Source organism: Giraffa tippelskirchi, chromosome X, assembly GCF_054371585.1.
Source record: "Giraffa tippelskirchi isolate mGirTip1 chromosome X, T2T-mGirTip1v1.2.pri, whole genome shotgun sequence".
NCBI classification, from domain to species: domain Eukaryota; kingdom Metazoa; phylum Chordata; class Mammalia; order Artiodactyla; family Giraffidae; genus Giraffa; species Giraffa tippelskirchi.
Genome location: NC_137289.1, coordinates 2,448,843 through 2,465,463, shown reverse-complemented (window position 1 = coordinate 2,465,463; position 16,621 = coordinate 2,448,843). Strand labels below are relative to the sequence as shown.

Here is a 16,621-nt window from a genome sequence, read left to right as displayed (position 1 = left end):
ATTAATTACTGCATTGTTTCTCATTGTGAAAAACTAGTAGAATGTAAATCCAGGGGGAAACATTGAGTAAATCATGGTAATTCCATCCTGCTAGAATAACATATGGCAATCAGAGAGCAAACCAGATAGCTGGGAACTAATATGGAAAGAGATCAAAGCAAATTGCAGAATTCTGGGTCTGGCATATCCCTGTCTTTCAGGACTTTCTGACCCTATGAACATGCAGGGCAGTGCCGAGTATAACCACGCAGAATAAGCGCCACCCCCTCAACTGTCAGTGTTATCACTGGACACTAGGGAAAATCATTTCAGTATTTAGATTTCCCACGTTGTTTAACTGTCTTCATAAAGAATCATGACTTTTGAAATGATGTTGCTTTGGAACATAAAGGTCTGTTCCATTTCCCCATTGGAAAAAAGCACTTACTTAGAAATTTTAATTCAGCAAAGGTCTGTGAGGGAGCGTTGGGAAGAGGACACCCCCATGAAGTGGATGTGGACCCCCAGCGTCAGGGGACGGGAGCTAATGGGACGGTCAGTAGCAGGGCCGATGCTCACATTAATGAAGAATCTTTCCTAGCTTGCTTTAAAAAAAAAAAAAATAGAAATTGACTTTGAATTTGAGGAAAAGGCTATACCAGCATCGAGGACGTCTATGAGTTTTGTCACCTGGTGTCCATTTCCTTCTCTTGGTTCTGGTATCCTCCTGTCGCCCTGGGAAATCGCCCCTTTCCTTTTCTCTCACCCATTACGATTATGATAGAGTTGACTTCACCTCCGATTCCAGGAGTGGGCATGTGGCTCAACCTGGCCAATCAGAGCACTGCTTTCCTCCGGCCGTGGTGATATCATCCAACCAGTGACACTTTGGGAGCTGTAGGGGAGGCAGGCTGGCAAGGGACAGAGGGGGAGCTGGAGCGAGAAGGCAGATCTCAGGGAACCAAATGCTGGATCCAGCCTTGCCTGAAGACAGAAACTACCTCTGTACCTTGTAGTTACACAGACCCAGAAGTTCTCCCTTTGGCTTAAACCAAGGCGGTTATTTTGTATTGATTTGTTCCTTTCTTCACTTGCAATAGCAAAGTCTTCACTATTATTGAATTGAGGTACCACAGTTTTATTACTTAATTTTCTTGCTAAGGGATTGGCTCTTAGGTAAGAAACTGCCAAGCCATATGGTAGAAAAGGAGACCAATCAGAGTTTTTGTGGGCAAATCGCCAAAGAGGGAGGGGAGTGTTTACAACGGGCAGCTGGAGGAAAGGGCAAAAGCTGGAGAAGGGGCACTGTGGACAGCCCTTTCTAGACAGTGCTCCCCAAACTGGCCCAGAACGGTGAAGTCAGTCCACCCGGGGGATGGGACTCTCGTCTGATTCTCCCTTCCTCAGCCAGCAAACTTGGGAGTCATTCAGCTGCTTTGACCCCATACATGGACTGCTGAAGCTGCTGGGTTGCTTTAAAACCTGTCAGGTCCTGTAATTACTCAGTTCCAAACCCTCCAACGGGCTCCCTCTCAGTCAGAGTTGAAGCCTCAGCCTTCCAGTGGCCTGAAAAGTCCTACATGGTCCAGCCTGCACCTTCTCTGGCTTCGTAACTTCCCTTTCCAGTACCCCTTTTGTAAGGTACGGAGTTCGAGTAGGCGAGGTTCAGAAAAAGAATGAGACTGGCACTCTACAGGAACAGATCACCTTCAATGAGGTGAGAAGGGGCAGCAGTGAGATTAGCGAGCTGCTGCACTTATCGAAGAAAAGAGTAAGTATATATAGGCATGTATGTAGAAAGCTACTGTCTTAAGGGGGCCTGTTCTTCTCCAAGCTTGCTGGGAGTAGTTATCTCTTAAATGGCTGGGGCAAGGAGTTCTGGAGATCGGCCAGAGGCTGGGCCACCTTGGAGCTGGGCGTAATCAACCTAATGTCTATTTTTTCTTCGAGTGAGAGAGTTCTTTGTTTTGCCTAGAATGGTGAGGAGGACCTGGAGGGGAGTTTTAACTCCAGGCTACCTTGAGCCATGCAACTTTCCTTCACCTTTGCCTAGTTAGATCCAGACACACAGGGCTCCTTGCCCTTTATGAAACATTAGGGAACATTTAAGAAAATTTATCACACACCACCATGGGAGAAATTGAAGAAGTCCTAAAAATGCAGAGATGTATCACATGCATGTTCTTCAATCATGTCTGATGAGAAGAATTGATACTGTTCAAGGATCAATTTCACCCAAACTCCTCGATAGAGTCCTTCAAAATGCCAGCAAAGATTTTTGCAGAAATTGATGAGCTGATTTCTTAAACAAATCCTTTCTTTCTTTCTTTTGCTCCATTTGGGGAATGTGGAAACTTCATTGTGTCACGCAGGCTCTTTTGTTGCAGTGCACCGACACTCCAGTCACGATGCCCAGGCTCAGTAGTTGCTCCACTGCATATAGGATCTTAGTTCCCTGACCAGAGATTGAAGCGATGTCCCCTGCATTGTGAGGCAGGTTCTTTTTTAAAAGATTCATTTGTTTGCTTGTTTACGTAATTTTGGCTAGGCTGGGTCTTTGCTGCTGCACACGTCAGGTTATTCTAGTTATGGTGAGCCACCTATCTTGATCCTGGCTTGTAACTCATTCAGCCTGGCATTTCTCATGATGTGCTCAGCATATAGATTAAACAAATAGGGTGACAGGAGACAGCCCTGTCATACTCCTTTCTTGATCTTGACCAATCAGTTTTTCCATACAGGGTTCTCTTTTTGACCCACACACAGGATTCTCAGGAGATAGGTAGGATGGTCTGCTATTCCCATCTCTCTAAGAGCTTTCCACAGTTTGTCATGATCCACACAGTCAAAGGCTTTAGCCTAGTCGAAGAAACAGTGTGAAATGATTTTCTGAAACTCCCTTGATTTCTATAAAACACAGTGAATGTTGGTTGGCAATTTGAGGTCTAGTTCCTCTTCCTTTTCTAAACCCAGCTTGGACATCTGGAAGTTCTTGGTTTGCACAATGCTGAAGCCTAGCATGCAAGATTTTAAGCATGACCTTACTAGCATAGGAGATGAGTGCAATTGTCTGATGGTTAGCACATTCTTTGGTACTACCCTTCTTTGCAATTGGGATGAGGACTGACCTTTTCCAGTCCTGTGGTCTTCCAGATTTGCTGACATAATGAATGCAAATCCTTGATGGCATCCTCCTTTAGGGATTTGCAAAGTTCTGCTGGAATTTCATCATGTCCACTAGCTTTTTTAACAGCAGTGCTTCTCGGGCAGCAGAGAAAAGTCAAATTTGCTGACTTCCTCGAGATGGAGACCTGTGCATGGCTGCCCTGGGGAAAATATGGGCTCTGAGGACTGACCCACTTGCCCAGGCTGCTGCCTCCCACTGTCAGGTTCGTTCCCTGTCACACTCTGATATGTGTGACAGACTCATTTTCTTTCACACAGTCTCTCACGTTTACTTTCTCATACTGAGTCGGGTTATCTGTCACATGCACTCTTTCTATAAAATCCTGCGTCACTCTATAATGCTTTTTCCATCACACATATTCTCTCTCACACCTTCTGTCTCTTAGAATGTATCACCGACACTCTGCCACACACTCCCTCTGCCATTGTTTCTTCATCCAAGTCTCTTCCCATCACACGCTGTCCTTTTAAATTCCTGTCCCAATCACACATTCGCCCTGTCACACTCACTCAAAAGCATTCACCTGTCACAGTGGTAAACTCTCTGTGAAACTCATTCTATCATACACTCTCTTCCCTTCATAGTTCTGTCACTGTCTGTGTCACACACATTATTCATCATTGTCATTATCATTATCCTTTGCAGATCTCACCATTCAGACCCAGCTTAAGTCCAGTGCCTTATGGAGCACTGCGGTCATCATAGTTTTGAGAAATGCAGAAACCAAAATGCACAAGACTTTGAGCCGCTGGTGTTGGTGAATGAGTGGGTGTGTGTGATTTGTTTGGAGGAGACCTGCCTCATGGGAGACAGGATACCGACATGGCTAGACTGTCTGAAAACTGACATGATGGATGAACACATGGAAAGCAGTTGAACCAGCAAATGGACCATAGAAAGTGCTCGCCATCACTATGGTCAAAGAGCACAGGTATAGATGTGGAGTGGGCAGAGAGGGGACGCTGGTGAGTCGTGTGGCTTGGCCCCTTGCCCTCGACTCCCACCTTAGTCTAGGAAGACCCTTCTGCGGCATACGTTGGAGAAATCAAAGTTGCATTGTGGAACTAGCTTTAGGCCTTGAGACGGAAAGCTGTTATTTGTATCTTGGTAGCCTATCTGTGCGGAGAAGGAAATGGCAACCCACTCCAGTACTCTTGCCTGGAAAATCCTATGGACAGAGGAGCCTGGTAGGCTGCAGTCCATGGGTTCGCTAAGGGTCGGACAGGACTGAGCGACTTCACTTTCACTTTTCCCTTTCATGCATTGGAGAAGGAAATGGCAACCCACTCCAGTGTTCTTGCCTGGAGAATCCCAGGGACGGGGGAGCCTGGTGGGCTGCCGTCTGTGGGGTCGCACAGAGTCGGACACGACTGAAGCGACTTAGCAGCTTAGCAGCGTATCTGCGGACACTTGGCGGGGTCCATTCCACATGGTCTGGGCCAGCACTCGAGGGGCCCGTGTGCACAGGCTCATCGGGGGCACCTGAAAGGAGTGCGGCTTTGTGAAGTAGCCGAATCCTTCCAGCCCCACGGGGTCTCCATAGCGGCCCATGGGTGGCCGGGCAGGCCAGGCAGTAACCAATCCGATGCGAGGAGCGCCCTGAGGCCTGTCTGCGCAGAGGCAATTTTGGCGTCCTTGCGCAGAAGAGGAGGGACTTCCTGAGGGGCTCAGTCTTTCCGCCCTTCGTGTTGACGTCAGAGGGAGACGTGCGGCAGCCATGCGAACCTCAGGTTTTGGCGCCAGGGGTATAGAGGGCCGAGATGACCAGCACAGCTCCAGAACGCGTCCTTTCCACAGAAGTTCAGGCAGCGCTGACGGTGAGGATGGTCACCGAGCCTCAGAATTCCGGAGTGGGCCTGGCAGGAGAAGAGTGATGATAGAAGCTGCTAGAGCTCATCCCGGGGGTGAATGGGCACCACGCGCCCCAGGACCTGGTGGAGATGTAGCACCCGTGGCTATAAGGCCTACACATAGAGAGGTGGTGCTGTATCCTTTTCAGGGAGCCTTTCTGGGCGGGGTCAGTGGTGTGGTGGAGGGAAACATGCCGGCAGCCTGAGGAAGGGATAGAAGGGAGTACGGGGGCGATCCGGGGCAGCAGGACTGGGCAGCCTGGCAGGAAAGGAGGTTGTCAAGGCCTGAGGAGCCTGGAGGGTGGGGAAGATGGACAGAAGGGTTAGGGAGGCAGCTCAGGGTGGTCTCAGGTTGTGGTCCGGAGGATGGGCATCCTGGGGTAAAAACAGGCCTCTGAGGTGCGAGGAAGCCCGAGATAGCAGAAAATTCAGTAATGGATGGTGCCTTAACTGTGTCTCTCCCAGCACACTCAGAGTGCCTTTTGAATCACCGCTGGAAGCATCCTTGTCTCTCAGGGGTATGGTCCCAGATGCCCAACGCCTCCAAGGAATCATTCGGAAGGACTTTGCAGTGTATGGCAGTGACCTGATTGTGTCAGTTCTAGAAGAGTTTCCCTTGGGGGTGGGGAAGCAGCGGTTGCTGTGGTCTGAGCTCCCTCTTAAGAGTGTTATGATGGAGAAAAACTGAGGGGCTTGGTGTAAAGAGGGGGGTTGGTACCCTGGACCTACAGGAGTGAACTCCCCTTAAAGCTGATTTTCCTTTTCCCCTGCTTTTAGTAGATGGATTGCTGAAGACCTTGCTTCCATCCAAATTGCCATCAACTCGTTCCTCCATGAGCTTTCCCTGGTGATTCAGAACATTCGGAGCCTTGGGATCCCACCTTTCCTAGGCTGAGGAAAGGGGCTGAGGCCCAACCTTGTGTCCCCTACCCGGCAAGGCATAGGGAATTCAAACTAAGAGTAATCGCCACTCTGTTATTTGAGTCTAAGTTTTTGCCTGTCCTGGTCTTTGGTCTCTCTTGGTTCACTTGTTTTGATTCTGTGCTGCTTGAGGAGTGGGATACTTCAGTGTTTATTACAGCAGAAAATAAAACTAAGTCACTTTTTGTGCCTCAGTTTCTTTTTAGCTAATGTGCTTCTGGATTTGAAAAAACTTTATCTTTATTCTCATGTTAGAGGGAATGTTCTGAAATTCAGATATTCCAGTAGGGGTCATTGAAAACAATTTCGGAAAATAAAAATCGAGGCCTATGTTCAGCATTAAATACTGTCAACATTAAGAATATTTTCTAGTTGTACTTGCACAGTAAATTTATAACAGCATGTAACGTTCAGTTCAGTCACTCAGTCATGTCCGACTCTTTGGAACCCAATGGACTGCAGCACACTAGGCCTCCCTGTCTATCACGACCTCCCTGAGCCTGCTCAAACTCATGTCCATTGAGTTGGTGATGCCATCCAACCATTTGATCCTCTGTCGTCCCTTCTTATCGTCTATCAAGTTTAGCATTAAAGATTTTCCTGAATTTTTTTCATTTAATGTACTAGCTTTTCCACTTTCTAAAAGATCTTCAAAAATGTGTTATTGAATCGATGTAAGACGCATCATAATTAATTGTTGGGGACTTCCAAAAGCAGTCCAGTGGTTAAGACTTTGCACTTCCAGTGCAAGGGCTGTAGGTTTAATTCCTGGTAGTGGAACTAAGATCCCACATGCCATGTGGCATGGCGAAAAAATTAAAATTGGGTCTTTAAATAAACATAAAAACAGCAATAATAATGTAATTATTGAACATTTACGTTTACAATTTTTTCATTACTGTGGTTAATGATTCAGTGGAATTCATGTATATAATTCTTTTCATTAATGGTTCTTTCCTTAAAGTATTAATATAGTCTAGCAGTTAGAAATATTGACTTAAATGTTTATTTCTTTTTTAAGACTCTTGATCATAGGGAATTCCCTGGCGGTCCAGTGGTCAGGACTCCAGGCTTCCACTCCAGGAGGCATGGCAGGGAACTAAGATCCCACAAGCCACGAGATGCAGCAAAACAGAACAAAAGACAGAGAGAAACAGACTCTCTTTAAATAAAAAAAAAAAAGATTCTTGATCACAATTTCTATTCAGAAAATATACCTGCTACCAGATTTCTTTTTTTCCCAACATCCTTGTCACAATTGGCTTGGTTTCCTACTAAAAATAAAACAAAAAAACCCACAAAACTTAGTTTGCATAAAGAGAGAAAACACCTAGGCACACTAAAATAAGAATTTTGTGGCTGACTGTACTTAAGTCAGTGAAGAAAAGTGCTGGGACAGTTAGTTGAGTGATTGGGCATGGGGAGTTAGCAGTCTCCTAATACATCTTTTATTCTGCAAACTTGCTAAATTCACTGATTAGTTCTTGTCACTATTTTGTGGATTCCATTTGATTTTCTGCATAGACCATCATGTCTGCAGATAGTTTTAATTTTTCCTTTCCAATCGAGATGCCTTTTATCAATTGATTTCTCTCCTCATAATGGTTTGGATATTTCTCATTCTTGGCATACTCTTTTCCTTGGGTGCTAGGTATATTTTTCCCTAGGTATATTCCACAACTTTTCAAAGTGTAATGTTTACTTACTTAGAAACACTTTGATCCTGTTGTGTCTTGCCTTGTGGATTGATCAGTGGGAGTCTGAGACAAGATCCCTCTGAGTACTCTATATGATGTCACCTGAATGAAGAGTTTCTGCTATGGCTCCAGCAGACTCTCTGCCCACGTGCAGGGTTCTCTCCTCCCTCTGCCGCCCTCTCCTGTCTGGTCTGCCGCCTGCCAGCTCCAATAGCCTCAGCTCTGCAATCCCCCCACGACACCCAAGAGGCCGGCTGGAAATGGCCCGGGCAGTCTGTGTAGACAGCAAGCTGGGGCAGCTGCACAGCTCGTCTCTTCCATGTCTCACCTCACAGAGATCACTGCTGATCCTCCTTGGCCTGATGCCCAGGTTTTTCACAGCCTGAGCTTCATATATTTTGGCCTGTTTTAAGGGGATCTTTGAAGCCAGTGGCAGGGCGGATCCAGTCCTGTTCCTCTATATGCGTGAACAGAGTCTGCTGTGACAGAACCCGGAGAGCTCTGCCCCCGTGTGGTGGAGGGAGGCAGCTGCTGCTGCCGGGGATGGTGGCCATGGTCCTGGGAGTGATGGTGATGGAGTATCTCACCCACCAGCACCCAGCAGCTCTAGTGGTTACAGTGATCCTTCCTTTCAAAATGTAAGCCAGATATGTCTCCCCGGTTCAGTTCCCTTCACTGGCTTTACTCTTACTCGGAATATAAGCCAGACGTCCTTATCATGCCCAGAAAGGCCCCACATTCTCATCTGCGAACCCCCATTGCCTCTGCACCTCCTCTGCTGTGCTCACTCTTGCTCACTCCATGCTGACCACACTGGCCTCTTGGCTGCACCCTCAACATTCCAGGTTTTCTGAGGAATTAGTGCTTTTTTTTTAATATATATACCATTTCGCTATAAATTATGTCTCCTTTTTTCACTATTGCAAGGAATAGCACAGGAAACATCTTAATACACGGCTCTTGGCATATTTGTGAGTGTTTCTTTTTTTTAATTTTAAATTAGTTTATTTATCTATTTTTTAACTTTACAATATTGTATTTGTTTTGCCGTACACTGACATAACCCTGTATGTGAGACATCAAAAGAGACACAGATAAATAGAACAGCATTATGGAATTAGTGCTTTTCCATAGTCTGTTCTCCCTGCCTTGACTATGCTCTCAAATATATCTCCTGGCCACCTCCATCATCTCCAAGTCTACCCAAGTCTCCTATTCTCACCCAACTTCCTCCTGTGGCCACCCTCCCCACAGCCTGGTGGGCAGTCAATCCTCTTCATGCTGTTCTTTCCCACACCACTCATCCCCCTCTATAATACAGTATAATTTACAAATTTGTTTTACTTCCTGCTTCTTCCCAATAGAGATAATCACTATTCTGACTTCTATCACCATAGAGTATGAAAATGAATTAAAAGGCCTATTGAAGACCAAAGAAATGGAAATATTTAAAATTTCGAGACAGATATAAAACAATTAGGTTGTGTTCTTTTGCATAAAAGTAAACAGAGGCTAAAACTCATTCAAATAAGAGGTTTTGACCATGACACAAAGACCATGAGAACACAGTGTTGGACAGAAGCCAAACGGCTTTGATCAGACAGAAGGGACACATCCCATGGATTGCCCTGCCTTCCCCATGGAGGTCTCCCAGGAAGCGATGTCCGTGTGTGGTGCCAGAGTGGGGTCAGGTTCACGATCAGCCTCGTGGAGTTCCAGTAACCAGCAGCCTTGATTGGAAAGGCCACCCTGTCCCTTAGGCTCTCCAGGGCCCCATCTGCCGTCAGTGTGGTGCCCGTGTGCACTCTGTCTCAGAAAATAAAAACTAAATTTATAAAAAGAAACGGCACAGTTAAAATAAAGAAATTATAATAAATGCAATTTAAGATCAAAGAAAATAAGGTAGAAAGCGGGAAACTTGGGGAGGTGCCTGGTGGAGTAAAGGAGCCGGAGCTCAAAGGGCCTGGGGCTCAGGTTAGGTTTCCTGGCCCTTGCTTCTCAGGTTAGCCTTGTGGGCCAACATACCCTTCTTTGGATCGGGGACTTGGTCTGGAGTGTCAGGAAAAACCGTTCGTGGTAATCGGCCTGGTCCTTGACCATGGTGAGGAAGTTCTCGTGGCTTCTCCTCCTTTGTCTCAGCACCAGGATTCCCCTTGGCTGTAGGATCTGTGTCTTTGGCCTGGTTCCCCCAAACCCGAGCCCCAGCTACTCCGGTTGTCTCTGCCTTCCATCATGGCCTAGAGACGCTGCTGACCCGGCACCCAGGGCAGCTGGGAGCATCAGCCGTGGGGAGAAGAGAGGTGAGGGCACAAGAGGCCCCTGCTGTGGGAGGCAGGCTGGGTGCTGCTGCCTTTTCATGTCAGTACTGAAGGTCACCTTATCTGTGGTATCTGGCAGGGCCGTTGATTTTACTGTCAACTACTGAGGCTAGTTTCTGACCCAGAAAAAAGACGTGGTTCGGCTGACCAGAAGCAGTGCTTGTTACGGCCACCTGCTGAGCGGCTTGCAGCGAAGTAACATGGATGTGGGGCATTCCTTGTGAGTCAGGTTAGGCCCGTTGTACTTGAAAACAGCAGGGAAGTCTCTTTTCCTCACTCAGCCTTCAAAACGTGTTCCGAGATTTTATCAGAGGTCATTACTTAAAACAAATAAGAGGACACTTAGGTCATGATTCTTCTTTATCACCTTTAATAATCCCAGAAATGAAATAGTAAAAACAGTGAATTTTTCAAAATGGCATGATTTTGTCACATCCACAGGCTCCAGGGGTTGGGACTTCAACATCTTTTTCCGGGGGACGCAATCCAACCCACAGCCACCCTCCACCTCCTCCCACTTCACTCGGAGCACAAGCCCTCAGCATGTGCCCTGAGGCCTCCACATCCAGTCCCCGTCAGCTCTCGGCCCCCTGTCCTGCTGCTCTCCTCTTCGCCCACTCTGCTCCAGCCACACAGGTCTCCCCACGCTCCCAAACCTCTCTCAAGTCTTCACTCCGTCTCTGCTTCACAACAAAGCCGACCCTGACCGCCCGGTTGAAAATGGAAAACCACTCCAGCCAGAGATCTCACCACATTCCCAAAGGCTACCTAGTGTAGTTTTTATTTCATTTCTTGACAGTCTGTCCCGGCTAGACTGGAACCTCCATGGAGGCCTGGAACAGTGTCCCGCAAAAAATGTTCCTTGAGTTACCGAATAAATAAAGCTACTGTAGAAAATGTAATAAAATAGTCTTCTGAGCCAGGAATGGGGAACTACTTCCTAAATATTGTTTTAAGCCCATAACAGATTAATATCAAGAATACACCGATATTTTAAATATTCTGCTGATAATCAAGAAGATAACTGCAATTCCGATTTGTGGAAATGGGGAAAGGATACAAATAGGCTAGTTACAGCGGAGGAAACCCCCAAAGGTCGCAGGATACGGTAGGAGTGGAGATGGGGGCAGCCATAGCAGGGAGCAGTCTGGCATGACTGAATCCAGTGAAGCCTGCACGTCCCTGAACTCCAGCATTTCTGCTCCTGGGAAACTGTGACCAGTCCCCTCAGTGGGGGTGTATGAGGGTGTCCTCTTGGTGTCGCCTGTGGAGGCGGGAGTCAGAGCCACCTAGATGTCCCACCGACTGTCCTTCTGCTCTAATGGCAGACCCTCAGGTGGGTCTGCTTAATTCATGAATTTCCACTTGTGTATGGATGACAGAAGTCAACACGCTAGACCCTTGCTCTGTACGATCTTTGGGCTTTCCTCCCACATGTCTGACCAGAGTGTCCACACCTACTCTCTACATATCCATGAGAATCCGGTTTACTTTCATGCAAACTGGCCTGACACAGTTTTTCTCCAGGGATGATGGTGAAAACCTATTAATATCTGCTAAACCTACAACTAAAACTATAACAACGTCTGCTCAGGGCTCCCCCTTTTTAGCACCCACAGGGAGCTTGGACAGAGAGCTCATTTAGTCATCTGTAAGTAACTGCAATGCTTTACTTCCCACTTGGCTTTCATACAGGATCCCTAGTCCAGCACCGCACTGCCCTTTACTTGGAGAAGCTGGCCTGCTCCCCTCTCCTCCTGTTGATTTTATTTATTTATTTTTGCCTATGCTGGGCCTTCCTTGCTGCAAACAGGCTTTCTCCAGTTGTAGGGAGTGGGGGCTGTGCTCTCATCATGTTGACTTTATTCGTATACTTTTGCCGGTGCTTGTCTTCATTGATGAACACGGGCTTTCTCTAGTTGTGGCGAGTGGTGTCTACACTCTAGTTGCTGAGCACAGGCTTCTCGTCGCCGTCACTTTTCTTATTGCAGAACATGGGCTCTAGAGCACAGACTCAGTTGCTCTGTGGCATGTTGGATCTTCCAGGACCGGGCATTGAAGCAGTGTTCCTTGCATTGGCAGGTGGATCCCCATCCACTGAACCCCCAGGGAAGTCCTCCTCATGTTTTATCTTGCTCCATCCTGAACTGTAACCACTTCTCTAACCTCTGCTTTCTCCTGGATTAAAATTACATGTGTATGTGTGTGGGGGGGAGAATCGTGTCTGACTCTTTGCGACCCATGGACTGTAGCCCACAAGGCTCTTCTCTCCACGGAATTTTCCAGGCAAGAATACTGGAGTGGTTTCCCATTTCCTTCTCCAGGGACTCTCCCTCACCCAGGCATCGAACCTGTGTCTGTTGTGTCTCTCATGTTGGCAGGCAGAGTCTTTAATGTGCCAATTTAGATGAAATTAAGAGATTCCTAGAATGACACAAATTCCCAAAACTAACTCAAGAAGAAAGTGAAAACCCTAAATTCCCCAAATCTATCAAAGATACAGAACAGAAAACTCCAGGCCCATGTGACTTAACTAGTGAATGCTATGAAATACTTAAAGGAGAAATATCACCAATCCCATACAAATTCTTTCAGAAAGTAGAGGACGGGAAACACTTCTCAAATCATTTTATGAGGCCAGCCTTACAAAATACCAAACCCAGGTGAAGACATTGCAAGAAAAGAAAACCATAGACCAATATTCTTCATTAAGTTAAGCACAAAAAATGAAATGTTAGCAAATTTAATCCAGCAATATATAAAGCATTATGACCAAATGAGACCTACCCCACGAATGAAAGATTGGTTACGCATTAAAAAATCATCAACCAGTGTTGTTCATCATATTAAGAAAACACAGGAGAAAAACCACATGATCAGTTCAATAGATGCCATGAAAGCATTTGACAATATTCAACAACCACTATGATAAAAACTGTCAGAAAACTAGGACTACAAACAGACTTTCTTATTCTGATCAAGGTAAACTACAAAACTCCCACAGCTAACATGATAATGGAGGAAAATATAATCCCTCCACTGGGGGTGGGGGAAGGCTCCTGGCCTTGGATTTGGAGGGCCTCGGAGAGGCCTATCCAGCCAGGGGGTGGGGATCACGGGGCCTGATCGAAGTATCTGCCCCCTCCTCGGGCAGTGGCCCTGATCCAGTCACCTCCCGTGGCACCAGCGGTTCCACTTCCCAGGCAGTAGTGCCCCAGCCCCATCATCAACCCTGGCTGTACTGTGTGGGTTGATTTGACCCATTTCCAGACCAGAAGTAGACCAGCACCCAGCAGGCCAGCAGACACAGGGTCACCTCCCAGTTGAGGGCCCCTGGCACCTCCAGCCCTCCAGAGAGCCGCAAGACTTTGTTCCTGTAGAGGGAAAGCCCATGACTTTTGTGCCAGCAGAGGCCAAGAGACTGGGGGTGTCCTGGGGGGCTTTGCCCTTCTGGCAGCCCTTGAGTGCAGCTGGTCCAACTGGTGCTTCTGGGGGAGTCTAAGTTCCCAGCCTGGAGTCCCTGCAGTCTGTATGCCTGGAGCCTAGGTGGCCCTGCCCCATGCCATCCCCAGTGAATTCAACAGCAGTCCCCACTTCTGTCCCCAGGCGGGCAGGCACAGCCCGCTCTGCATTCCTAGTCTCAGGACTCCAGGATTGGGTCCCATGCACTGCCACACAAAGGCACCTGCACATGAACACAAGCACACACAGATGCCAATGTGCATGCCTCTGACCCGTGCTCTCTTTCACACACACACACATGCCCATGTGCATACACCTGACCACATGCTCTCTCACACACACGCATTTGCGAACGCCAATTTGCAAGCACCTCCACAAACACACATGCACACGCCTATGTGCATGCACCCCTGCACACGCACTCTTTCACATACACATACACACACATGGGCTAGCACCTGAGCACAAGCGCTCTCTCTCTCTCTTGGGCACACATACACAGACATGCACATCAGATGCCCATGTGCATGCACCTGACCACATGCTCTCCTGCCCACATACATGCCCACGTGCAGACACCTGCAAAAACAGACACACGCACACGCCTATGCGTGTGAACCTGTGCACGTGCTCTCTCTCAGAAACACACCCATGCACACGCCCATGGGCATGCACCTGCCCATGCACTCATGCACACAGATACATTTGCACTGACGTGACCTACGTGTGGGACACCAGAGGGATAGACCGGCCCTGACCCAGGGGTGCCCGACTCCCTTCCGGAAGTCAATAACAAGGACCTGCGCTCAGCAGGATGGTCACCTGTGAACGTGGCCAGGCCGGCAACAGCGAAGACTTGGGAGATGCACAGGGACCGGCGCTCGCGCGCAGTTTGCGGGCTTGGGCCAGAAAACAGTCACGCGCCTTGAGGAGGGCGGCAGCGTCTGTTTGAGCATCGTGCACTGAGGCGCTGCCCCCACACCGAAGGGTGGAGCGCCGCCTAGAGGCCTCACGGCTGAACCGTTTACCAGGTTTCCCGGCCGAAGGCAGGGCTGACTTAAGAGAGCCCAGACCTCGTGGGTATGGCTCTGCGCATGCGCGTTGGGGCTACGTGGTGCGTGAATGCGCGAAGCTTCAGCAGGGCACCCGTTGTCGGTGGGAACCAATCGTGAGGCAGGACCAGGGTGGGTTTGCGCGGGCGCTCTGCTGAGTTGCAGGTCTCACTCCGGGACTGGTATTTGTAGGGACTGTTCAGTCTTTCCCGCCGCGGAGGTGGGGGAGAGGGTTCAAGATGGAGTCCGAGGCACACGGTGGAGGAGCCACAAGGGCAGCCGATGAAGACGCAGTCGCCGTGGCCTCTGCAGCGGGCACGGCAGGTGGTGGCCAAGGCGTGCAGGGTGGTGCTGGTGGCCACGATTGCCCTGGCGACCCAGCTGTCCCTGGTGACGCCGTCAGTCGAGGAGTCCCTGGCGGCTCTGGTGACCAGGCTAATCCCAGAGGCCCCAGCGCTGCAGGAGAGTCGGGTGGTGCAGCCGGTGCCATGCCACAGATCCCGGGGGCACCGCAGGCGCCAGGGCCGGGTGGAGACGCTGCACCCGGAGCCAGAGTTCCGATTAACCGAGCCCTCCAGTGGTATCCTATGCTGGGAGCCCCGGTGGGCTGGGCGGCCGCAGGGGTCGGGGTGTGCGCTAGGGGTAGTTTGGGGGGTTGCAGGTGGTGGGGCCTAAAGCGTGGGAGGAGGGTACTCTGCGGGGCTGGAGGGTATGGGTCAGGGGTGGTCTGGCTGCCAGGGGATGGTGGTGACGGAAAGAAACCTGAAGGGATCCAGAGGGTCGGGCAGTGATAGCCAGGGTATCTGGCGGCGGCCTTGTGGGAGAAGGCGAGTCTCCACGAGCAGGGAGCCTGACGTGCAAGCCACGTGAGTCATGTGGATGGTGCCTTAACCATATCTCCACCAGCAGCCTCAATGTGCTTTTCGCATCGCACGCACAGGCGGACATCGCCCGCCACCTCCTGACTCCACGTACTCAACTGCCGGGGCCGATTCGGAGGGAGCTCAATGTTAACGGCTGCATGTTGGTTCTGTAAGTTCTAAAGGGGGCCGGGGCTGGGGAGGGAGTGGAGGACGGTGGCCAGTCTCGGCCCAGGAGGAGCCATAATGGAGGGTTAAGCCTAGAGGAGAAGTGTGGTGCTCCGGGCTCTGTCGGTGTGCGGGGACAGAGGGAGGACATCCTTCTCTTCCTCCTCCTTGGCAGGAGCTTGAATTTCATTTTCCCTCCCTTTTAGCCGATTGACTGCTGAAGACCCTGGCCTGCTCCGCAGGTCCATCGACTTCTGTGTGGGGCAGCTTTCCATGGTGATGCAGTCCTTGCAGCGCTTTGTGCCCCGTCCTCCTGCTAAGCCTCAGCAGAGAAGAGGGGCTTAAACCTAGCCTATGTGCCCTAGCCTCAAGTGTCCTTCCCCAGGGCATTGCTTTCTGAATTACTTTGATGGGGCTTCATCTTGTGCCTGTGCTGCTGCTTGGGGGCTCAGGGTCCACATCGTTTGTTTGGTGATTGTTAACTGCAGAAAGTAAAACTGAGCTACTGTGCTGCCTCTGACTTTATTTTTAGAGGGTTCGCTTCCTAATACTGCATTTGTCTTTTAGTTGGAGGAGAGGTTCTGAGATCCAGGTATTCAAGGAGTACAACATAATGGAAGCCAATGTAAGAAGTGGGAGAATAAGAAAGTTGTGTACTGCCATTCGGTATTGATTTTGGAATATTTTGTCAGTTTTACAGTTACATTTATATATAAAACACCAGAATGTTGTTGTTGTTGTTGTTGAGTCTTTTGTGTCCAGGTGAGTCTTTGCGATCCCATGGACTGTAGCACACCAGGCTCTGTGTCCCCGCTGTCTCCTGGAATTGGCTCAAATTCATGTCCTTTGAGTCGGTGGTGCTATCTAACCATCTCACCTTCTGTGCTCCCCTTCTCTTTTTGCCTTAAATCTTTCCCAGCATCACAGTCTTTTCCAGTGAGTCAGCTTTTGGCTTCTGCTGACCGAAGTGTTGTCGCTCCGGCTTCAGCACCCGTCCTTCCAATGAATATTCGGGACTGATTTCCTTTAGGATTGATTAGTTTGATCTCCTTGCAGTTCAAGGCACTCTCAAGAGTAACCTTGTATCGTGAAACCTTGCTAAAGTCACGGATTACTTGTAATAGCTC

The 16,621-nt window shown here is 48.9% G+C and overlaps 1 protein-coding gene and 1 long non-coding RNA gene across 3 annotated transcripts; both read left to right on the top strand.

The window, feature by feature from the left end:
* The first annotated feature begins 4,862 nt into the window (after positions 1–4,862).
* LOC145535850 (uncharacterized) lies at positions 4,863–6,131 on the top strand. Of its 2 annotated transcripts, none has more exons than XR_014075515.1 (3): positions 4,863–5,152; positions 5,482–5,589; positions 5,794–6,131. It is a non-coding gene; the product is annotated as an uncharacterized LOC145535850 (long non-coding RNA). The 2 variants fall into 2 exon arrangements; XR_014075514.1 differs by having other exon boundaries at positions 5,482–5,610.
* An 8,321-nt stretch (positions 6,132–14,452) lies between these two features.
* On the top strand, positions 14,453–16,224 carry LOC145536564 (uncharacterized). The gene is made up of 3 exons (XM_081566064.1): positions 14,453–15,046; positions 15,373–15,498; positions 15,701–16,224. Exons 1-3 carry the CDS (start codon positions 14,706–14,708, stop codon positions 15,837–15,839), a joined length of 606 nt encoding a protein of 201 aa, XP_081422190.1. The 5' UTR covers positions 14,453–14,705; the 3' UTR covers positions 15,840–16,224.
* Positions 16,225–16,621: the final 397 nt, after the last annotated feature.

Coding starts and splice junctions, on each gene's coding strand:
- LOC145536564 (XM_081566064.1), top strand. CDS start 14,706: ATGGAGTCCGAGGCACACGGTGGAGGAGCCACAAGGGCAGCCGATGAA. Junction 15,047..15,372: donor ATTAACCGAGCCCTCCAGTG/GTATCCTATGCT, acceptor TATCTCCACCAG/CAGCCTCAATGTGCTTTTCG. Junction 15,499..15,700: donor AACGGCTGCATGTTGGTTCT/GTAAGTTCTAAA, acceptor CCTCCCTTTTAG/CCGATTGACTGCTGAAGACC.